Genomic DNA, 13,214 nt, shown 5'->3' with positions numbered 1-13,214 from the left:
TTCTATGGTGACTGATGATGTTGAGTACATGCTTATTGGATAGGATCATTTTTCATTCGACAAAATATAATGGAGCAGTGTGTGCAAGTGACTGAAGCAATGGGGGATAAATAGCATTCAAGCTCTGGGGGATTCCAAATCATCTGCTTGTCTGTGTAACTCAAACACTTCTGCTTTTGGAAGAGTCCTCTGTAACATATTAAAAATCTAAATAAAGGGGCCTCCCCGGTGGCGCAGCGGTTGAGCGCTGGGTTCCGAAGCTGCCCGCAGCCTCTGCAGCGCCAGTTCGATCCCCGGCTGCTCCCCGGCCACCGGAGGCGTGTCCCACATGGTGTGCAGACCTCTCCTGCCGCCCGCTGCTCCCCTCAGCAGTGTACTCCAGTCCTTCTGCCTGCTGTGCTCCCCGCTCTGGCTCTGGTGAATTCTCTCACCCTCCCGCGCTTCTGACTGTACGCAGTGCTTGTATAAATAAATAAATAAATATTAAAGGGGGAAAAAAAAAAAGAGATGGCGAGCATTTAAAAAAAAAAAAATCTAAATAAATATGCAGGCAAATCCCAACTGTTTTTCTGTTTTCTCAAACAAGGAAATATAACTGATTAGAAACAGGAGAGAGGGTATAGTGAATAGACCCTCATTCATTCAGCAAACGTTTCTTGAGCATGTATTATGTGCCAGCAATTGCTAGGCGCTGGACTACAGTGGTGAGCGATCTGGCTACTTTCCCTGGCCTAACAGAACTCACAGTTCAGCTCTTTGGGGCATGACAGTGTCCCTAGCGCCAAGTCTGACTGTTATTTTATACATTCTAGGCTGCAGACTGCTTGAGGGTAGAGTCCATGTCTGTTTATCTCCAAGTCCCCATTTTATATCTTCAGCACCTGAGGCATGTACTGGCATGTTCTCAGGCTTTGTGAGCCAAACTGCTAAACTTGAACCAATTCATTCACTTTACAGATGAAAACCATGAGACAGAAGCTAAAGAACACAGACATTGTACCCACTAAAAGAGGAGCAGTGTTGACATGAAAACCCAGTATTCTTCGTCCCTGTTTAAATCTTTGTCACACAGATACTGTTTTTGGCTGTGGGGAATTCTAGAATGTGGTGATAAAAATAGCCTATAGACTATAGCACATCCTATAGCCATGTGCGAAATAAAATGGCAGACGAATCTGACCTGTCGTTTCAGTTTGAATATTTTTCACTACAGATATTTAAAGGATCTCAGATGGTATTTTTTAAAAATTCTACAAATCCTTGTGCTGAAATCTTAAGCACAAATCTAAGGAGTGACATCTCTGCAGGAAAATAAACATGGATCTCAACCCAATACTACTTTCTTCTCTCAAGATCATTGCCTCACAGGCAGGTCAGCCACGTCAGTGGAGCCCACAAAGTTATGTCGGTTTCCACACTTAAGCCTCTTCTCTGCATACCATTCCATGTGAGCTGGCCGTCTCGGAGACCCGACAGCCTGGTACTGCCTCCTCCCACCACTACCCTCCATTCCTCCAGTTTATCTCTCGTGTCAGAGAAGAATGCAGTCTCCCAACTTGTGCATTCCGCCCCCAGCATGTGAGGAAAAGTCCTCAGCAGAGCCAGGGCAGGGACAGCTAAACCATCAGTGTCACCTGTGCCAGCCCCCTCTCTCCACCCCTGAATCCATAGCTATGAACAGAGTCTGACAGGACACTTTGGAAAGCACCAGTTCTAGGTCTCTGGAGCAATCTGTGGTAGGGGTATATACTTCCTGAGTTCTGGGGTTGGGGTGGGGATAGCAGGGGTCAGAACCCTAGAAACTGAACCTGATGGTCTGGTGTGTTTACTGAGCCATACCTATGAGGGAAGGCCCACCTCACTAACGCCAGAGCCCGTGTGACTGGTCAACTATGTCAATAAACCCATGAACAGACGAGTGAGAACTGGGTCACCTTCCTCCTCACTGACAATGGAGACACCTATGTGATCTCAGCCAAGCCCTCTAACATGGACAGGGAGGGGTGGAGCAAGATAAGTTTTAACGTCACTTCTAAGGCCAAGAATCCATGACACCGATTTTGATCTAAATTCAGAAAAGCAGTGCAGCCAAGTGTATAATTCGCGGTCCTCTTTTTTTTCCCTCCCCTGCAGGCTTTGGGTTTACTATTACTCTAACCTTGTCATCATCTTCTTCCAAGAGATCTTTCTCCCAAAGATCCATGAGGGTGCTGGAAATTAGGCTTAGAAACTTCTCTGTGACTAAATTTTCACCCGCCCACCAGACCAGACCCCAACTCACCCCTCATCTGAGTCCTCCTCAGGCTGCATGCTGCCAGACCCGGCCGAAGATAGCAGGCTCTGGACTGGACATTCACTGTGGTAAGTCCTGCCCTGTCTTATCTGGGCCTGCGGAGGACACTGTGACTCACCACATACTCCTGCCCGTTCCTTTGTTGACCATTTCTCCTGAATGCGAGACTCTGCCCCGGGCACCTGGGTAACCATGGCCCCATCCTCAGGAACGTCAGTCATAAATTCAGGAGGAGCCAGGTGCACTAGGCCAGGGCGCCAGGAACAGGACACCAACGGAGGGTCTGTTTGGGTGACATGTTGGAGGGTGTTGTAGCAGATGGCGTCAGTGCCCACCAGATGCCTCGGAGCCCTCCCTGGAATTGCTCAGTCCACGCTCAGGGCAAGCTAGATGTGCCAAAGAGCAAAACCGTAGGAAAAACTCCTGAGCCAATAAGAAACAGAAGCTAGTGGGGAAATAACCCCACTTCCTCACCACTAATGGAACAATCCCGAGGTGTGCTCCACATAGTCTCTCAGAGGGTCCCCATGGGGTACGGCAACCTGCTCCTTAACGTATCTGCACTGCCTCCGCTTCCCCATCTCGCTCTCCTTGCTTCTCACTCACCTCCCACAAAAACTATGCGCACACAAGTCAACTTTTGAGGGAAGTCACACTACAGAAGAGGAGAGCAAGGTGGTCAGAGAGACAGCTTCCAGGTGCAGGGAGACAAAAGAACGTTCCTGGACAACAAGGTCTGGGGTGGCCCTTATTGCTGGAAGAATAATTTTGAGGCTACCTGTGCAGAAAACTTCAAAGGAGAACTCCCTGAGATTTCTAATTATCCAGTTAAGCCAAGATGCCACTTGTGTGAGGCATCCTGGGATTCCTTGAGACTGCCCAGATACGGACTGACAGGAGGAAAGATCCCTGCAGTTCTGGTGTCAGGGTCTGTACATGTGCTGGGATGATTAGCCCCTGCTAGACCTGGGCTCCCTGAACTGCCAGCAGGGCTGGATAGAGGAGGGGTCAGGGGGGCAGGGCGCACAGATCAAAGGTCCTCACACAAAATGACCAAATTTGGAGCTCCAGGGGGAAGGGCACTGTCTGCTCTAAACAAAACCCACTCAGCATCCCCACAGCTTCAGGGAGACTGCAGCTCTGATTACCAGGATCAGTCACCATGGCCAGGAGGCAGGGATGTTCCTTCTGCATTTCTGCCCACTTTACGCCTACGTCTTATGAGAGACGAACATTCATGCTGTCACCAAACTGGGTCCAAGGGAAACTGAAGTCACTCTGAGGACTCTTGGATCTGGTTTGAGATCTGCCCCTGCTCCCAGACTCCTCTGAGGACCCTTTCCAGCCACTTTTTCCTGTAAATCTCTGCAGGCCTTATAATGGACTTGGGTATCTTCCTCCTTTGGGGAAAGGGGTCCTCCCCCTCACACTGGCCTCAACCATCCCAGTAGACAGCAGCCACCTGGCATGAAGACCAGATTCCTGGGAGGTGATAGTGCAGCTCTGCCTCGCTGCCTTCGTTAGCCCTCTGTGTTCATCTTGGCCTGGGAGAGCTGCCTCCCTCCACTCTTAGGCTGGAAAGGTGCTGTGAGGAGAGGTGAAGAGGGGGGAGGGCAGGAGGAGGTGCCAGGCCTGAAAGGGGGCACACCCAGGCCGAGGCCCACAGTGGGTATTGGCTAAAGACCACAACGTCTCTGCTGGAAGGAGGGGCTGCAGGGGCTTGCAATATTTCAGGCCCTCTCAGTCGGTGAGGCTAGGGGCAGAGGCATCTGGAAAACAGACCTCCCTCTGGAATTCAGAGTTGAGCTGCTAAATCACTGAAGCCTGGAATCTATGAGACAAGACTGAGGACTGCAAGGGCCATCCAGGGGTACCACACTCCAGGAGAGCTTTCAGGTGAGTATGGAATACCATGGGATGTATGGATTCCTGATCTCAATTTCTAGAATCTTTCTCAAAGCCTTGACTGCTAACTAGCAACAGGGCAGCCCTTCCCCTGGAGCCTGGATGGATGCTCAGAGACAATGGGTGGCAAAGAACTGGAACAGGATCGCATAACTTTGGGAATAGGGGGATGTCAGGCACTAACCCCAAGGCCATCCCACAGTTGTCTGATCCACTCCTACCTGATCTCCCATCTGTGTTTTGCAACTCTGTAATCCAGAAATTCCATACTAGGTCTCCCGGGCAAAGCTGCCCTCAGGAGCCCTGGTTTTGTTGGACCAAGGTGGGAAGAGGAACCCCAAGTTTCCAAGTTTCTTGCTGCCTGGGGGCTCCCTTCTTTCCTAAAGGTAGCCCTGAGTGCCCCCCACCCCCGCTTTAAAACATCTTAAAATATGACCTGCAAATCAGGTCACACGCACACCAGGACCCAAGTGCAGCTGGACAGCTAGTTCTAAGGGGAACACTTGGAGCAATCGAGTTTCTTTGGAACTCACAAAATCTTCCTCAAGTCCCATATTTATATTCCAGCAGAATCTCCTCTGGATTTAGCTCATTCCCTGGATGATTATTGATAGAAAATTATGGAGCAGCGTCTGTGCACCTAGGGAGAGTTTACAGGGATAAAGGGCAAGTGCCCTTCCCTCTAGAAATTCACGGCATGGGGCAAGTGAAGAGTTACTGGGAGGTTCAGGGCCAGATGGGACAGAAGAGGAATGGTAACCTGTGGGTGGTCATCTACAAGTGAATTAGGGGGAAGGGCAGTGCTGGGAGAAGCCAGGGTGTACAGGGGGCACAAGATGAGGGAAAACATTCACTGGACACTCACGGTGCTGAGGTAGGTCCCCCACCCTTCCCGGACATTGCAGGGTCTACTCTCCTCCTCAAGGCCCGGGTTAGGGGGCCATATTGGCCGGCTTCACTAGGGGTTTCCGCTGGATTCAACTGGCTGGTGCTGTTCTCTTCCCAGACGCAGGCCATGAGGTGGGTCTTTCTGCTGTTGCTGCTGCTGCTGCCTAAGGCGCTGCGCCCAAGCGACGCAGGGCTGCTCCCGGAGACCGGCCCGATTTTCCGGCTCACTCAGCAAGGCCTCCGGACGAGCGGGCCCAGCAACACCACGAGCTCACCCTGCGAGGGGCTCCCCGCCACGGGAAACACGACCCTGAGTCTCACCAACCGCAGCCTGGAGCGCCTGCCCAGCTGCCTGCCGCGCGCCCTGCGCAGCCTCGACGGCAGCCACAACCTGCTGCGCGCCCTGAGCGCCCAGGAGCTCGGCCACCTGCCGCACTTGCAGGTGCTGACCCTAAGCCACAATCTCATCGCCTCGCTGCACTGGGGCCCCGGAGGGCCCGCGAGACTGCACACCCTGGACCTCAGCTACAACCAGCTGACAGACCTGCAGCCATGCGCCGGGCCTGCGCAGAGCAGCCTCCGCGCGCTGACGCTCGCCGGGAACCCACTTCGAGGGCTGCAGCCAGGGACCTTCTCCTGCTTCCCTGAGCTTCGGATCCTCAACCTCTCCTCCACCGCGCTGGGCTTCGGCGCCCAAGGGGGCATCGCGGACGCGGCCTTCACAGGAGCCGGGGGTGTGCCCCTGGCCAACCTCGAGGTTCTGGACCTCAGCAGCACGTTCCTCACGCTGGGTGAGTCCCAGGCAGGCGGGGTTGGCAGGGCCCGCTGGGCATATGCGCTCTCCGGCAAGGCCGTGAACTTGGCTGGGTGGTGATCCGGTGCCTCTTCACACTGCAGCTCAACACAACTCCACCTGAGTTAAGCCTGCCCCATACGAAGTGCCACGCAGGGGTTCACTCCTTGCGTCCCAAGAGGCAGGAACCACTGTTATCTCCGAGGTAGAAAGGAGGGCACTTGGGTGAATGACTAGGTCAAGGTCTCACAGCTCCTTGAGGGGGCCTCCAAGTCCGAATCCAGGCACCCTGGGTCCTGAGCCTGCTCCTTCCCCCAATCTGTTGCCCAGCACAGCTGCTAAGTCCTGAATAGTGGGAGTGGATGCATGGCCTGGGGCTGATTTGGACGAGCACCAAACATGCCCTGAAGAAACTTACGCTATTTACTTGCCCACAACTGTTTCTAAAAAACGTTGAATCATTCCAATAAGACCCAGGAAGGTGAGAATTACACTTCCCTATACTTACTGCATCCTGGTTCTGATTCACAAAGTTGGTTTTGTTATTTTTAATAACATTTTATGTGTCTGCAATCATGTGTTCCACCACAAAGAGTTTTTAAAAATTGAGAAAGGGAAACAGAGAGGAAAGCCAAAAATTAGGTTCGGGGGCCTCTTCCAGTCTTGCTCCTCCTCTCCTTACTTTCCTCCCTGAAAAATACCCTTCTCCACCCCTGGTAGCAGGCAGAGTGCGGTCTGGGGCATTTCTGGGTGGAGCTTAACAAGAGGACAGGGCAGCTGAGGGGTTGGAGGCAGGGTTCTGGGTTCAAGTCCTCTGACCCTTCCCGGCTATGTGACCTTGGGCCACTCATTCTCCCCTCTAGTCTTGACTCACTCAGGCTGGAAGAAAGCCAGGACTGACAGGTCATGTCTGCTGTCCCTTTGGGCTCATTTCTGAGATACATAAAGCCGATAACTGCGATCACGCTCAGCAATGACCTTCCCAACTCACCTTGTCTCTCTTGTGGTTCCCTTAATACCACGCGGGCTGCCTGGGTTTGTCCTTCCTGATAGTTGGCAGCTTCCCCTTTGTGTTCCAGTTGGGTCCGGATGGATCAGGGACCTGCCGAAGCTCAAGTCTCTCTACCTGAGGAAGATGCCCAGGCTGAGGAGCCTGGAGGGGCACATTTTCAAGATGACCCCTGAACTGCAGCAGCTCGATTGTCAAGACTCCCCAGCACTTACCTCTGTCCACACACACATCTTTCAAGACACTCCTCACCTGCAGCAACTTCTATTCCAGAAGTAAGTGTTTCTGAGATGCATCTGAATCACATGGCTCATTTTTGCCCATTATTATGTAGTATGTGAAATTATAGAACAAGTCAGACATTAATTCTCCTCCCACTGTTCCTTCAAGTCTTATTGGGGGTTGTTCTTCCTCACCTTTGGCAGACCACAGAGCACCCATCCAGCCTAACAACCATGCGACTCCATCTTGTCCTAAGTAGTATGAAAACCCCAAACCTCTTATGCATTTCAACCTCTAAACCTCTAAACCAAGGCAAGAAACTTACAGTAAGTGAGCCTCCCTGGTGGCGCAAGGGGTTAAGACGAAACCTATGAAGCTGTCGGGGCAGCCTCTTTAGCACGAGTTCTATCCCCCGGCCAGCCAGGGAGCACCCCACATGGCACAGCAGACCTCTCCTGACTCTCCCGCTGCTCCCCTCAGCAGTGTATTTCAGTCAATTTACTTGTTCTGTTCCCCACTCTATCTCTGGTGAATCCTCTCACTCGCTGCCCCCCACACCCCCACAAGCTGGGCTTGTACCCCAGCTCTTGTATGCATAAATAAATCTTTTTTTAAAAAAAGAAATTTACAATAGGAAAAAGGGGTGAAGACATCAAGGTCTTCTCTGTTTCTGAGACCCCCCACTTCTCTACATGTTTATGCAAGTCAGCACCTTACTGGTTCGAGTGGGTCTAAAGAGGAAGGTCCTACTTGCAGTTGGAATCCTGGGTTGGTGCCCGCTGGCCTGGTGGATATCCAAAGTGTCGCCACACCCACCCTCCTTCCCAAGAGCAACTGCTGTCCAGAATTGTCTCAGGAAGAGCAGCTCCCCTTTGAAGATGATCCCAGGTCACCTCCTTTCCTGAGAACCCACCTCTGGGCCCTGGAGATCAGGCACCACCACCGTAACATAGCCAGCCACTTCTCTCTTTTCTCTGCTAGCTCTAGCCATGTCAGTGGTTCAATGTGGAACTTCATGAAGCTCATGAAGAAATAGAATATGGAGAGTCCTTAGCTAGTGCCTGGCATTTGGTGTGAGCTCTAGAATATTAGTGAAGATGCTGGTGGTTGTGATGAAGGTGATGGTGAGGGGGTGAGCATGGCTGATGAGGGTGATGATGGTGGTGATTGTGCTTGTGTTGAGTAAAGTGAAATCTCTGGCTCCAACTCCTCTTTTGAGCTACAGACTGATGCAGCCTTCAGTGTGAGGTATCACAGGTGGCATGAACCTGCCTGGGCTCAAATTGTGACTCCGCCACTTCCTAACTGCGTGACTTGGGTCAAGTGACTTAACCCCCTGTGTCTGAGTTTCCTTGTGAAATGGGATTAAATGACCAAACTCTCGTCCATTGAATTGTTGTGGGAGGAAATGTTTACCTACAATAATGCCTGGTCCTGAGCAAGAGACTATTATTATTATTCCACATTTACACAGGAGGCCTTATATATCTTTCAGTATCCAGCAGGCAGTTGGAGCTCATGGGAAGGCGTGGCTGGAGGGAACTGGCTGAGCATCTTCAGCATAGAGATAGCAGAGAGGCAGCAGGTGCTAATGGTGGTGACACTGACAAGGAGAGTAGAGAAACTATCAGTGACAATGACAATGTTGATGGTGATGATGGTTTTGGTGATCATGGTGTTACCATGGCCCCTGCTTTCAGGGGCTGACAGTTCAGTGTAGACAGCAGGAATCTGTCCATCATCACAATACATTGTGACCTCATAGTATGTTACAATATAGTGGGCTAATGATCACCTCCATCAGACTGGAAGAAGAAATATGGTTGCACCTTATCTCCAAAGGTGAGTCCAAACGCACCACGTGAATGCCAGAGAGAAGTAATGCATTCTTCATTCAGAAGGTGACCACTTCCTGTGGAAGTCAGATTTGATTGATTTTCTATGTATTTCAGCTGCAACTTGAGTTCATTCCCACCTTGGACCTTGCGTTCCTCCCAAGTGCTATTCGTCAACCTCTTGGGCAACCCTCTCACTTGCAGCTGTGAACTGTCCTGGCTCCTCATGGATGCAAAGACCATCTTAAGCAGGTATCACATTTAGAAAGAGAAATTGGGGTGAGGGTCAGTCCTGTGAAGCTTAAGTTCTCACACCTCATGTCTTACCTGTATAACCAGGCTGGGTGGGTTAGCAGTTTGGGTAGTCGTGCCAGGCCTACTGCCCACTGGGAACCTCAGTTCCTATGCCCATCAGTCAGCACAGAGCTCAGGAAGAGCCATAGGGGAGCAACCTGGGAGGTTTTTAATGGGCCATGTTTACAGGTAACTCATCACTCTGCTCCCTTCCCATTGGTCAGCAGTCAGCAGGCCACACCTATTGCAAGGGAGCCTGGGAAATGTAGTATAGCTGTGGGCCCAGTAGGAAAGGAAAATGGGCTAAGTGAACAGCTAACTTGCCTCTGCTGTTATACAGACAAACAGATTTGGCCCCCAAAGATCCATACAGCATTGCAGTGGAGGAGGTGGGTTCTATCTTCCTCCAAAACTGCTCTTAACCCCTGTGGCCCACTGGGGCCCCCAATGGAGTCCCCCTGTGATATTCAGCCCAGGGCTGTGGCTCATGAGCTCTCACAGAGCAGGAGGGAAAGAATCCCTACAGAGACTCCCCATTGGCTGTTGTCTGGAAGAGACTTTTTTTTCCCTTGCTGTGGCAAACTGTGCCCTAGGTCACCAGGCTGGGAACGGCGCTGGGGACTTCTCCAGGATGGAGCATCCTTGTTCCAGCTCCACTCACGAACCTGTCCTCCTTGTAGCTCAGTTTCAGAAACACCCCGCCTTCTTATGGGGAACTTTTTGCAAACTGACCCAAGCCCAGCTGGGACTCTGTCCCATGGCCCCCTTCACATTGCTTCCAAAGACAAGCATGAGGCCTTTGCGAGGAAGGGGCTCACTGTGGTGCAACACAGAAGTGAGGCAGTCAGGCTCTTCATGCCATTTACCCCTGTTGATTTTGGCTTTTTTTTTTTTTTAATATTTATTTATTTATTTATACAAGCACTGCGTACAGTCAGAAGCGCGGGAGGGTGAGAGAATTCACCAGAGCCAGAGCAGGGAGCAGAACAGGCAGAAGGACCGAAGTACACTACTGAGGGGAGCGGCAGGAGAGGTCTGCGTGCCATGTGGGACTCTTGTTGGGTGGCCGGGGATCGAACAGGCACTGCAGAGGCTGCGGGCAGCTTCGCAGCCCAGCGCTCAACCAGGGGAGGCCCCAGACAATCTCTTGCCAAGACTTGTCAGCACCTCTGCCAAGTGCCACACGGTACTCACTCTGCAGGAAGCATCTCATGAACCCTCAGGGCAATCTACGGAAGGAAATAAAAACTTGGAAAGGGGAACTACCTACCTAAATTACCATGGCAAGACAATGGCTGAGCCTAAACGTGGGAGCACCCTGAGGGGCAGTGCAGATTCTCCTAAGAGTGGTATGCCCTTCCTGGCCGTGAGCAATGGCGGTAATACTCAGACCGGTCAACTATCCTGAGTGTTTGCCATGTGCTGGGGGCTGTGGTAAGCACTTTACTCTATCAATTAACTTACTCTGCACTACTTTATGTGGAAGGCACTATCATCCCCATTTTACAGATGAGAAGGAAAAGACAGGTTAAAAAAGAGCCAAAATCGGGCCTCCCCGGTGGCACAGCGGTTGAGCGCTGGGTTGCGAAGCTGCCCGCGGCCTCTGCAGTGCCAGTTCGATCCCCGGCTGCTCCCTGGCCACAGGAGGAGGGTCCCACATGGCGCGCAGACCTCCCCTGCCAGTGCTTGCATAAATAAATAAATAAGTCTTAAAAAAAAAAAAAAAAGATTGTCTGCATGGAGGTGTCAAAGCCCAGCCCAGAAGGAGCCCGTCTAACTGACTGCTCTCCCCTCTAGGGCAGCAGATACTGAGTGCAAACCAGCTGCAGGATCCAGCCCCGTGTTCTCAACCCCGCTCTGGCTATCCCAGCTGCCTGGTGTGTGCCTACTGGCCGAAGGCACCACGCTCCCTCATTCCAGCTCACCGGCCTCTGTCAGCAGCACCCATGCACCGTATACACATCTTCCCTCTGACCTGGCAGTGGCAGCTCCTACCTCCCTACCTGCTCCTACCTCCCAACCTACTCCTACCTCCCGACATGCAGGAGTCCGGCCCACCCCTGGAACTGCGTGGCCACTGGACGGTGTCGGGGAGGCAACCACTCGCTCCTCCACCACCACTGTAGCGACTTCCAAACATGTGGGTGTTCCACCTGGGGCTGTAAGCACAGCCGGGACAGAGCCCGGAGAACAAGCTGCGGGGCTTGTCTTGGAACCTAATATCTCAGCGGCCTCCATCCCCTGGGTCAACAAACACCTTGGTCTCCTCCCGACCTCCCGCAACCCAGTGAACACGCACCGGAGGACACGGGCCACCCCACAGGCTCCGCACCGGACTCCTACCCAGGGCGAGATCCCAGTCCTGATACTGGATGACTCCAGTGAGGAGGAGGAGGGGGAGATGGTGGAAGCGCTTGCCCAGGGTGTCCCCTGTGATTACCACCCTTGTAAGCACCTCCAGACCCCATGCATGGAGCTGCAGAGGCGCCTGCGGTGCCTGTGTCCTGGCCTCAGCGGGGAAGACACCCTCCCGGACCCTCCCAAGCTGCAGGGGGTGTCGGAGACCACAGACACCTCGGCGCTCATCAGCTGGTGTGCCCCCAACTCAGTGGTGCACGAGTACCAGATCCACTACGCTCGCGAGGGACGGCTGGGGAACCAGTCGGTGGTGGGGGACATCTATCCCACCGCCCGACAGCACCCCCTCTATGGGCTCGAGCCAGGCACCACGTACCTGGTGTGCGTGCTGGCGGTCAACAGGGCGGGCCTGAGCCCCTCGGACGCTGAGGGTTGGAGCAGGGCCTGCACCACCTTCACTACCAAGCCCAGCTTCGTGCTCATCTTCGCGGGGCTGTGCGCCGCCTGCGGCCTGCTGCTCGTCAGCACGCTGCTGCTGTCCGCGTGCCTCTGCCGGCGCCGCCCCTGGGCTCGCAGGCAGCGCTACGAAACGCACCTGGTGGACTACAAAAACCCAGCCTTTGACTACCCGCTGAAGCTCCAGACCTCGAATCAGCCCTCGAATCCCTGAATTATCCTGAATTCTCCTATAGACGAACTCAAGCTAAGAAACTGGTTGCCTATGAGCAGAAGATCCAGAGGCTTGGAAACTGCTCCCCCAGCTCTAAAGGTTTCTAATTCCGGTGCCCCCAGCACTGGTGCACACAAGGAAATTGGCAGCTGAGCATCTCAGTCCAGGGAACAACTTCCTTTTACTTCCTTTTACTTTTCCAAATTTGTCATGATTTGAACTAGATGCATCAATGTAGTCAACCATGTCTAGTTCCAACATTTCCGTTCCCAGAAATATGAACATCAATGCCAGAACACACCCATTGCTACCGGGCATTCTTGTGCGCCATTTTATTTGGGCTTTTCAGTAGTCAGAATCCCTCAGGATCAGTAGAGAAGAATTGTGTACCCCACTAGGAAAGGATACAACAGAAATCACATAAGCCAGCCTCTCTGGCCTCATTGAAAGCGACATTCTCAAGTCACATCAAGCAGGTTCCCTCTTAGTCATGCTTTGGCTAAGGCACATGTTATTCAAGGAATCCAACTCTAGCGGTCATTTGAGAGCTGGGGGGGTGAGAAAGGAGTTACTGGCTATGTTTCCTGAGGTCTTTCCAGGTCAATTAGTTCCATTTGAGGATATGCCCCCCCCCACACACACACACACAGCCCCCCCCCCCACCCCCGCCGCCCTCCCAAATGTGCTGGAAAGCTTTATATGGAGACTGCAGTCTTCTGGGAACATTTGTGAAACACAAGGCTGGCCTTTTTAAATGCAGTGCTCACTGCATTTCACCTTAGTGGACAAAGGAACTATGAACTTAAGGAGGTGTAAGTTCACTTTTAGGGACATTTTTAGAGAAAAGAGCGAAAGATTATTAACTTGTGGCTCTAATTTGAAGCCAAAGCATTTCTCTGCTCCTGCCCAATTGCATCAAAATCTGTGCTTCACGGATCTGTATCTGA

The 13,214-nt window shown here is 52.4% G+C and overlaps 1 protein-coding gene across 1 annotated transcript; it reads left to right on the top strand.

The window, feature by feature from the left end:
* Positions 1-5,213: 5,213 nt before the first annotated feature.
* LRRN4 (leucine rich repeat neuronal 4) lies at positions 5,214-12,267 on the top strand (the record flags this gene model as incomplete). Its single annotated transcript, XM_084247713.1, has 4 exons — positions 5,214-5,877; positions 6,959-7,163; positions 9,063-9,197; positions 11,037-12,267. 4 exons carry the CDS (start codon positions 5,214-5,216, stop codon positions 12,265-12,267), a joined length of 2,235 nt encoding a protein of 744 aa, XP_084103839.1.
* Between the last annotated feature and the right edge of the window lie 947 nt (positions 12,268-13,214).

Source organism: Talpa europaea, assembly GCF_964194135.1.
Source record: "Talpa europaea genome assembly, chromosome: 11".
Classification (NCBI taxonomy): Eukaryota; Metazoa; Chordata; class Mammalia; order Eulipotyphla; family Talpidae; genus Talpa; species Talpa europaea.
This window is presented reverse-complemented; position numbering and strand designations above follow the sequence as displayed.